This window comes from Cervus canadensis, chromosome 1 (assembly GCF_019320065.1).
Source record: "Cervus canadensis isolate Bull #8, Minnesota chromosome 1, ASM1932006v1, whole genome shotgun sequence".
Classification (NCBI taxonomy): domain Eukaryota; kingdom Metazoa; phylum Chordata; class Mammalia; order Artiodactyla; family Cervidae; genus Cervus; species Cervus canadensis.
Window position 1 is genome coordinate 36,732,928 of NC_057386.1, and position 11,098 is coordinate 36,744,025.

General features: G+C 47.1%; 1 protein-coding gene across 2 annotated transcripts in view; it reads right to left on the reverse strand.

The window, feature by feature from the left end:
• The window catches only part of RAP1GAP2 (RAP1 GTPase activating protein 2), a 216,698-nt gene extending 207,435 nt beyond the window's left edge, over positions 1-9,263 (reverse strand). For both annotated transcript variants that reach the window (XM_043477970.1, XM_043477961.1), the window contains exons 1-2: positions 9,125-9,263; positions 58-174 (exon numbers count right to left, since the gene is read on the reverse strand). In XM_043477970.1, the coding sequence (XP_043333905.1) occupies positions 58-174; positions 9,125-9,174 (167 nt within the window). In that variant the 5' untranslated portion in view covers positions 9,175-9,263. The remainder of the gene's footprint in view (positions 1-57; positions 175-9,124) is intronic.
• Between the last annotated feature and the right edge of the window lie 1,835 nt (positions 9,264-11,098).

An 11,098-nucleotide genomic window follows, 5' to 3' on the forward strand; every position in this document is an offset into this window, starting at 1 on the left:
GCTGGCTGCCTACAAGGACCACTAAAGAAGGAGAGGAAGGGCAGAGGGTGCTCTTACCTGGAGGGAGACTCCAGGTCAGCACGGCTGAGGATGCGATGCTGCTGGGGGCTGTAGAGCCACTGGAAGGCTGTCAGCGTCCTCTCCTCAATTCGGAACCGCCCCTCCTGCACGTACCTGCGGGTGAGACGGGACAGAGTCAGGCGGTGGGCAGGCAGGGCCCTGCAGAGGTCCTCTGGGAGTTGGCCCTACGTGCCAGAAAGTGATAGATGAGAGGTACCTGTCCCCAAATACCCCTGCTCACCAGCCAGAAAGTCTTATCTCCAAAGAGCCATGATTTAAATTCCCTGAAGAATAGGCAGCTATATGGAGTAACTCAATAGAAAAACTTTTTAAGTATTAGTTGTCTGAAGTTGAAAGGAGTCAGTCGGGAAGGATGAGTTTCCTGTCACCAGAGGTATGTAAGCAGAGGCTGGGCAGAGAACACAAACATCAGACAAAGGTCCATTCTCCAAGTCCTTTATAAGACTGACACATTGGACTTCTTGAGCTCACAGCAGGAGAAAGCATGCTCTGGGGTGGGGGTCATGACTCAGATGTCAGGATTAGATCTTCCAGAACCTCAAGGGTCTCTCCCAGGGTTCCAGCCACCCTGGGGATTGACACTCAGCCCAGAGCAAGGATCAGGGAAGCTGGACCGGGCAAGGTGAACACAAAAGGATCTCATTCACTTCGGCCACCAACTCCTGGTAGACTCATAAATCCATCCATTAATCCAGTATTTACTGAGCGCCTGTGAGAATGAGCAAATGAGACATAATCCCTGACATCCTGGAGCCTACAGTTTTGTGGGAAGAGAAGCCATCAAATAATCACATGAACTAATATATCATTATAAACCAGCCCCCTCACACATAGTGGGATTGTCAATTGGTACAAGCCCTCTGCTGGATAGTCTGACAACATCTGTCTAAATTACAGATGCAGTTCCTCTGAAATCCAGCTATCCCTCTTCAAAGAATTTATTTACGGATTCTAGCATGTGCACAAGGTTATACGTAGCTCTGTTTCTAATAACAAAAGACAAGGAATGGACCAAGCAGCCATCAGCAGAGGGCTGGTTAAATAAATACCGGTGGATCCATAGAGCACAACAGTGTGCAGCCATACAAAGTGTTTTTATTGAGGGCATTCCCTGTGTGCTATCATGCAAAGATCTCCAGGATACATTGTTTTATCTCTTTTTTTTTTTTTTTTTGAGTTTTTGTTTTTCTTTTTGATACATTGTTTTAAAAGGGGGGAAAGAATAAAGTAAGAATTTTTATTTGCTTATCTTTACATGTAGAAATTCTGGAGACACAAAAGCTAATAAAAGTAGTTACCTAGGTTGGGGTAAGGACAAGCTGGGGGAATGGGGGGGAGGGAGTAACTTTTTAACAATGTGTCTTTTTATACAGGAGAGTTACTACCTATTATTAAAAATCTTTAATTATGTGTGTGTGTGTGTGTGTGAAATAACAAACTGTATAAAGTGCTATGAAAAAAACCAAATTGTGCAGCTACTCTGATACTGCCTGATTGGGCACAGGCTCTTTGTTGAGGGAGATTTCCCAGAATGCCGGTTGCAGGAGGACAGAGGGCTTCCGTTGCTCCTATGGTCTCCCATATCAGGGCATCTGGTCCCCACCTGTCTCCCTTCACTCTCTTCGATATGATCTGACGTGCATTTCAGGAAGATCGTCCTGGGGGAAAAGGGTAAGGCAGCCAGGTTAGATGTTCTTGCAGGGGGTCAAGATGGGACAATGTTGGTTTGCACAGGAGACAGTGCTGGAACAGAGAGACATGGCAGAACTCAAGTGAGAGAAGGAAGAAGTGTCATCTGGACCTGGGGATGGGTCGGACATGGTGAACGGGAGACAGGCAACAAAGTTTTTCCTGAGTTTCTGGTTTGTGTGGGCATCTGGGTGCAGTGTCCTTCTCGCTGGACAAGGACAAGTTTAGGAGGGAAAATCATGATTTTATGACTTTCCTTTGTGGGACATGACCTTCCTCTGCTTCCTGCCTCAAGATGACCCCTGCCCTGTAAAACCTGGTTCAAAACGTGACTCCTTACAAAACAAATAACTTGGCTCCTCCAGCAAGCCTTCCCTGATTAATCCCATCCTATTGTGATGATGCATGTCTATGCCTTTCCTCATTCTCGGGCTCCTCCAAATGTGCTCCTCCTCCTTGTCCCAGCCAACCCTCCTCTCCTCTCCCCAAGTCAGGGCAGAAGGGACTGTTGTCCACTCGTTGCAGGCACCTCAACCTGGATTCCAGTTCCCAGCTTCAGATGAGTGATTTTCCACTCTAAGTCCCGGATTCCTCGTCTGTAAAATTGGAATAATAACACCACCCACTTCAAAAGGTTGTTAAGAGGATTAAATGAGATAATTCGAGGAAAGCTCCTGCCACATGGTCATCCTTATCACCTCCCCTCTCCCCCCCCATCCTCATCTGTCCTCACCAGTCATCGGCTTTACCAGCTTCACTCATGACAGACAAACCCTATCCCTGCACACTCTGCTCCAAGCTTCACATGAAATCCCTCAGAACTGGCTGATCCCATTTCAGAGATGAGGAAGAAGAGACCCGGGGGATGGAAGTGAACTCGTCCAAGGTCACAAATACACAGGAAGCAGCAGCCTTCTCTGTACCCTCATCCCCTGGCATCCAGTCCTCTCTCCACACACACATACATATCCTCTCCCTCCTCCGTACCAGCCCCTACTTCCCAGCACAGATCTTGTCAGCCCCTCCCCTGGCCAAAAAGGTTAGGGGCTTCCCACCACATATCTAATGTCCTCCAAACTGCTCACCTGAGAAGTCTAATTCTTCCCCACTTTGCTCCCCTCCAGTCCTTCCCGCCATGACATGCCTTCCCCCCCACTCCCATCCCTACAATCTCAATCTGTTTGTCCTTCTCTAAAGATGCCCTGCCTTTTGTAACCTCTGAGCTTTAGCTCAGGCAGTGCCCAGATCTCAGCTGCCCTCCCTCCATCTGTGTCTTGCTCCACCCTGGCCAACTGCTCAAACCACACTGCTTCTAAAAATCTGTCCCCAGCCTCCCAGTGAGCCTCCAAAGTGGTTCCAAGTTTCCGGGGATGCTTTGCTTAACCTTGGTCACCACGCTGCTCTCTGCCCGCTCGTACGTGAGTTATTTATGTGCCTGTCTGTCTCCCTGCTAGAGTGCAAAGATTATATCTGATCATCTCTGAAGTCCCTGTAACACTCCCACCCAGCTCCCCAGTCAACTGAGCCAGTTTGCCTTAAAAAATCACAATAGTCACAGTCATCAACTCACTATGTTCTTGAGAAGATTTTCCAGAGACTGCTCTGACAGAGATGATCTCCATTAATGAATCCAATTTACTAACTTAGGAGGTAGGATTGGCTGCACTGGACTTCATCAACTATAGGCAAACAGAACCTCGTCCATCCCCAGATATCTTCCCTATAAACCTGTCTCATACCTGAAACTCTACTCAACAGTACACAGGGGATTAAATACTGCAGGGGGTCAACCTTGGAAGTCACTAATAGCCATTCACACTTCAGCAAGAACCAGCTTCTCAGATTATCACTGGGAAAGTAGGAGTCAAGACCTGGGCACGATCAGGGACATTGAAAGAAACGAGAAGAGAGGAGCAGAAACCACTCACATAAGAGGCCCCCAGTGTGGAGGATCCATCACCAAAAGAGAGAAGGGTCAGGCACTTTAGAGGTTACACCTATTTTTTCCGTTGAACACTGGGGTAGGTCAGGCGGGCACTGAAAGCTGAACCTTGAAAACATTTTGCTAAGTGAAAGAAGCCAGTCACAAGGGACCACGTGCTGTATGATTCCATTTATATGAAATGATGTCCAGAATAGACAGATCCATAAAGAGAGAAAGATTAGTGGTTGCTTAAGACTGGGGGTGGGGGGGAGGGGGACTGCTGAAGGTTATGGGATTTCTTTGGGGGATGATGAAAATGTTCTTAAATTGACTATGGTGACAGTTGCACAGTCCTGTGAATATATTCCCACTGAATTTTACACTTTGAGTAAGTTGCGTGGCACGTGAATCCTATTTCAATAAGGCTGCTGTTGAAATAAGTGAATAATAGTGCATACTGATATAAATGAATGATTGAATAATCAAATAAATGGAGAGCAAAGAGACAAATCTCACGTGCAGAAGAATTCCAAACAATGTATGTAAACAGTGTACCCCCAGGAAGGTGGACCACTGCTCCCTCTACATAGATGTGGGCTTCACAGAGCAACTTCCTTCAAAGAGTACAGTATGGAAGGGGGGGTGGGGAGTAACGCCAACAAACACTACTTCAGCCAGGTGGTCAAAGTCAACGTCAAAAGCTTTTTTTTTGGCCACACCCCAGCGGCACAGAAGATCCTATGTCGCCCCTCCTCCAGGGATTGAACCTGTGCCCCCTGCAGTGGAAGCACAGAGCCCTAACCACTGGACCGCCAGGGAATTCCCTTCATAAGCTATGTTGGCAGTAGGTATACTTGATATGATGTAGGAAAATGACACTCTATCCTTGTGATCTTCTTCTCCCAAATTCATAATTCCAATCTAATAATGAGAAAAACATCAGATACATCCCAATTGAGGGACATCATCCTACAAAACAGGGCCACAACTCCTCAAAACTGTCAAATTAATCAAAAACAAGAGAAGTCCAAGAAACTGTCACAGCAAAGAGGAGTAATTACATTAATTACTAAATGCCATGTGGTATCTAGATGGGACCCTATAACAGAAAAAGGACGTAAGAAATCCAAATAATCTATGGGGCTTAGTCAATAATAATATATCAATATTGGTTCATTTTTGTAAGAGATGTACCATACTAGTGTAAGAAGCTAATAATACAGAAAAGTGGGTGTGGGGTATATGGGAACATTGTACTATCTTCTCAATTTTTTTGTAAATCTAAAGTCATTCTAAGGGCTTCCCCAATGGCTCAGCAGGTAAAGAATCCACCTGCAATACAGGAGACACAGGAGACTTGGGTTCAATCCCTGAGTCGGGAAGATGCCCTGGAGGAGAGCAAGGCAACCCACTCCAGCATTCTTGCCTGGAAAATCCCAAGGACTGAGCAGACTGACAGGCTACAGTCCAAAGGCTTGCAAACAGTTGGATACAACTGAGCAACTACATATGCACACATGCAAAGCTGTTATAAAATACAAAATTTACTAAAAAATAAAAAATACTAATCTCCATGATGAAGAGCTTTTGGAGATCAATGTGAAAAATATATATAATGAGCAAATCAACAGGGGGGAAAAAGGACAAAGGAAATTAAATGAGTAGTTTACAAAAATAGAAACACAAATGACCAATAAACATTAAAAAAAAAATCAACTTCTATAAGAAATGAAAATTAAAGCAATGAAAAACCATTTTTCACCAGCAACATGAACCAAGGTTTAAAAGTTTGTGATTAATAATTCCCAGTATGAAAAAAATAATAATAATTCCCAGTATGGGCAAAATTGTGGGGAATGTGCAACTCACACATCACTGGAGATAATATGTGTGTGTGTGTTAGTCACGCAGTCATATCAAACTCTCTGCAACTCCACAGATTGTACCCCACCAGGCTCCTCTGTCCATGGAATTCTCCAGGCAAGAATACTGGAGCGGGTTGCCATTTTCTTTTCCAACAAATCTTCCCAACCAAGGGATCAAACCCTGGTCTCCTGCATTACAGGCAGATTCTTTACCGTCTGAGCCACAGGGAAGCCCATAAAATGGTGCAGCTTCTTTGGTGCTCAAGTTGGCATGGCAGAACGTACACGTCCTTTTACTCTGCGATTTCACTTTGGAGAATACATCCAACCATTATCTTTCCACATGTTTGCATGGGTATAGGTTCCCTGCAGCGATGTTTGCAATATCAAAATATTCAGAATTCCTTGAAAGGCCATCAATAGAGGCTAGATAAAGAAATTATGGTTCAACTGTGAATGGAATACTTTAGAGTCAGTCAAAAGTATGTTGCCAGAGCATTCTGCACTGTTTTTCAAGTTTTCACACAACCCGAGCCTGTAGCCTCTGTCAGGTCCTTCCCCCAGATCCAAAGCCCCACCATCAGAAACTCGGCAACAGGCCCTCAGACAGTAAGAGGAATGCCAAAAAGTCTTACATATTTAATAACTTGATCTGATGAACCCAACCAAATTCTAATTTAGTTTTTGGTACTTTATGGAGAATTTGGAGGAGGAACCTTCAAAGCAAGAGCTGTTCTAAAAGAGTAAGTAAACGTCAGACATATTCGTTGCCCACAGAATATTCCCCACCCTCCTTCCCACTCAAAATTTTGTGGTTTGGGTGGAACTAACTCCAGCCCCCAGATTCCAGGATGAGCACATGACCCAGCCTGGCCAATCTAAGCACTCCATCCCCCATTCCACAGTGATTGGCTGAAGGATGGCCATGTGACCCAAAACAGGTCAATGAAATGACATTCTGAAACTTCTGCTAGAACCACTGAGAAAGAGAAGCTCTTTTTTCAGGAGGGTTTTGGTCATCTGAGGGTTGCCTGCAACTCCTGAGAGCCACCTTCTTTCCACAAGGGAATAAAGAGGGAACAGAGGAAAGAGAAAGGACAGAGAGAGTAAGACGTTATTTGGTGACATTAGTTGAGAACTTGAATCCAGTTTCGTCTGAAACATGGAAAGTTCTTCTGTTTTCAGATCTGTAAGCCAATACTCTTAAAAGGGAGCCAATACTCCCTTTTACTCTTAAGCCAATTTAAGTTGAGAAAACTGACTCAATCTGAGATCCAGGAAGCAGAGGCCAAGGCTGATCATGTTGGGAGCATGCCATGGAGTTCAGAAGGTGTCTTGTCCTCAAGAGTGCTCCCTGCCAGGCAGTCTGACCACTCAAGTTATGTCTTCAGGACCTTCTCAAAGCCATGGGCTTTTTTACCCAAGACTGAAAGGTGATCCAAAATCTAATTAGGGTCTTAATAATGATCTATGCTTCATCTGGTTCAACCCAAGAGCCAACCCAGCCACACATCAGGGCAGAGAGAGTCAGAGCAGGAATCCAAGCTCTGCCCCTTTAAGACTCTTCCTGTTTCCTCCTCCATGGAGGGAGGGAAGGAATCAAACTGCACAAACTGACCTGGAAGACCCTGGGGTCCTAGGGTGGTGCCTTCTCTCCAGGGAGAGGGTACTAAGTAACTACCCACTCCCCACCAGCTCTTCAGACAGATTAACTCTACTTTTATCTGATTTATATATTGGGGTTTCATCTGAAGAGTAACTCCACTGCTAAATGATAATTTTGATTATTTGGACTTTGATTCTTGGAACTCTTGAAGGACAGAATGGACTGAGCAGGCTGGAAACCCACTGACCCCTCCTGCTCTGACATGCTGAGATTTTTTTGACAATGTGAACTTGGAATGCTGGCCAGGCCCAGCATTCAGGAATTAAGAGGCAAAAAGGAGGAGGAGGGACTTCCCTGGTGGTCCATAGTTAAGAATCCACCTTGCAGTGCAGGGCATATGGGTTCCATCCCTGGTTGGGGAACAAAGATTCCACATGCTGAGGGTCAGCTTAGCCAGTGAGCAACTACTGAGTCCTTGCACTGCAACTAGAGGGTCCGAGCACCGTAATGAAAAGATCTTGCCTGTTGCAACTAAGACACAGCCAAATAAACACTTTAAAAAAAAAAAGGAAGAGGAGGAGTTAAGCCCCTGGGGAAACCCTGAGTTCAAACCCTGACTCTGTCACTTGCTTGCTGGGTGACCTTGATTAACTACCTTCCTTCTCTGAGCCCCAGTTTCCTCATCTGTAAGAGGCGGGTGCCAATACCTTCCTAAAGGAAATCAACCCTGAATATTCATTGGAAGGACTGATGCTTAAGCTCCAATGCTTTGGCCACAATGCTTTGGTGCAAAGAGAGGACTCATTGGAAAAGACCCTGATGCTGGGAAAGATTGCAGGCAGGAGGAGAAGGGGGAGACAGAGGATGAGATGGCTAGATAGCATCACTGACTCAATGGACATGAATCTGAGCAAACTCCGGGAGATAGTGAAGGACAGAGGAACCTGGTGTCCTGCAGTTCGTGGGGTCACAAAGAGTCAGACACGACTTAGAGTCTGAACAACAACAATACCTTCCTCTGAGTATCGCGGTAAAGAGTAACTGAATCAATGCCTGATTATGGTAGAGCCAATAGGAAGGGCTCTGGAAGCCAGGTTGCAATTATTAAGGATATTATTGTTGTTCTTTGTATTCAGGCTACAGAATGCATCAGGCAAGCAGTGTCCTAGAATTCTTCTTCAAAGATGCCCCTGGCCCTGGTGTGGATGGGAGGATTTGAGATGGGGACCGGTCCCAGCCAGACATTCTTAGAATCCTTCCAGGACAGGAATGGGCTGAACAGGCTGTCCTGCGTTCTAAGTCCCGCCAAGCAGAGGTCAGACCCCTGACTGAAACAGCCCTGAACATTCGGGCAACCGGGACTTGGGCCCAACCCAGGTTGACTCCTCAGTGATGCGTCTGAAACCTTCTTGGCCTGCAGTCTGGCAACCTGACACCGCAGGCTCTGATTTCCCAGCCTGGACTGGACTTCGGTGGGGGGAGGGGCAACGACCCTTGGGGTACCTCTTCCCTCACCTCCTAGGCACCCCCTTCTCCTACACCCCCATGCCCAACGTGCCCACCGCCGCGCGTCCGCATTTAGGTGCACTGAGGCATTTCCTTGAACAGGCGAGATGAGAATTGCAGGTTGAACCCAGAGCAGCAGAAGGTTTGAGGGTAACAAGGGGAGTCCCTCTGCACAGAGAGCAAACGAAGACCGAGGTGCCCCCAAAGCCTAACGTCGGGGGCAGGGTCCGGCGTCCGGGCGACGATCGCTCTAGAGAACCGCCAAGACCAGGCTCCCGGTCGCGGGACGGAGATGAGCAGGCAGCCCAGCGCCTCTAGTTCAACCTGGCCCCGCCGCCTCCGCTCGAGAAGAAACTTCGAGCCAGCGCCCCCGCTCCCTCCCGCGCTCCGCCCGGCCTCAGCGCGCGGGTGCGCTCCCGCACCAGGCCCCGCACCCCCCGGGTGCCCACTCACCAGCGCACCAGCTGCCAGCGCTTCTCCCCCGGCGCCCGGCGACCCGCCATGCTTCCCGGCCGCCGCCCGCTCCCCACCCGCCACGGGCCGCACCGTGGAAGTAGCTCCGGCTGCCGCAGGCCAGTGCCGAGGACGCGCTCCGCAGCGCGGGTCCGGCGGGCGGGGCGGGAGCGAGGCGACTCGGCCGGAGCCCGGGCGGTGCGGCCGGCCGCGCGCATCTCCCCCCGGACGGCCGCCGGCCCCGCCCCTGGAGTCGGTCGGGGCTGGGTCACCGCGCTCCTCGCCGCGGCCGCGAGACCGCAGCCGGTCCCTTCACTGTCTTCACCCACGCCCAGCCTGCCCAGAGGTGCAGCGGAGTGGACTCGCTTTGGAGCACTGGGCGAGGAGTCAAGTTCTCCAAATTCTACCTGACTTGCTGAATGACTCGGGGGAATTCACTTAATCCCATTGTTTCACTTCCTTATGACACCTGTTCCACCTACCCAGAAAGTTATGCCCCAAAATAAACTACTATAAATGGCTTAAATAAAAACTGATGCGCCTTACAGATTATTGAACTATTTTAAGACGGTAGTCATTGGCTTCCCAGGTGGTTCAGAGGTAAAGAATCCGCCTGCCAATACAAAAGAGGTAGGAGACTTCAGTTCCATCCCTGGGTCTGAAAGATCCCCTGAAGGAGGAAATGGCAATCCACTCCAGTATTCTTGCCTGGAAATTTTCATGAACAGAGGAGCCTGGCGGGCTATAGTTCCATGGGGTCACAAAGAGTCGGACAGAACTGAAGCGTCTGAGCACAGTACTCACAATAAAATATTATGACATTGGCCCAGAATGTTGCCAAACCCTAGGATTTTCTCCACCCAGGCCTTCAAACTACTTTCATCCCAGAACGTTAATTTGAGTTGAGCAGAGATCAGCCTGGCCCACAGCATCACGGGAGCCTGGTTTGAAGGAGCTGAGTGTTAGACATGTTTATAGAGACTGCACGCAGCAGAGTGCCATCCACCTGCCTTTCATGTCACGACAGTCCACATCCTTTGCAGGAGGGAACCTTACGCAGAGAGGAGAAGATCTGGCTCTGGATGTAGAGCTCCGGAAGCTTATCTTCCCATTAGGGACTGGGGGCCCCTACTCAGGAACTCGGCACAAGTTTCCAGGGGAATCCAAATGCTACTGACATCTGTCACCATATCCATAGGCATCCTCCCCAGGGTTCAACAAAAAATCAAGATTACATAAATCCTGAGAATCCTTATCTGAACTTTCCAGTAGGTCTCAACTAAAGAACTGACAGGAAGCAACAAGGACTGAAAAACCTAAACAACATGTAAAAGGAAACAGAGAAGGAGAAACAGACAAGATTGGCAGCTCGCCTTTGACCTTTAAGTATAGTGTCTAGCATGAGGCTAGCAATTGCCTTTGAATATCCTTTCTTTAAGCTTCCCCAACATAATTAACAAAGAAACCAAGGAAACAGAATAGAAGGTCTAAAAACATCCCCAGATGTGTGTATGTGTAATACATGTATTTCAAATTAGTGAGGGATATGGTGATGGGACAATTAACCATTTTCAGGGAGAAAAAAAGGCTTCTCTTTCACATCACAAAGTATGTTTCAGATGAATTATAAATGTAAATGTATAAACATATAAAAAGGACTCAAAAAATACATAGGTAAGTATGGTCATATTAAAATAGGAATGGACTTTTTTAAGCTTGGCATCAATGACAGAAGTCTTATGGAAAGAGAGTAATGGATTTGACTAAAATAAAAATATTTAACCTTAGCACATCACAAAAGTACAGTAAGCAAAGTTAAAAGGCAAATATCAAACCGATTTAAAAATATACATGCCTGTATTTGAATATCCATATTCACAGCAGATTATTCACAATAACAAGTGAGTGGAAGCAACCCAAGTATTCATGAGTGTATTAATGGAGAAGCAAAACGTGGTCTACACATAAGATGAA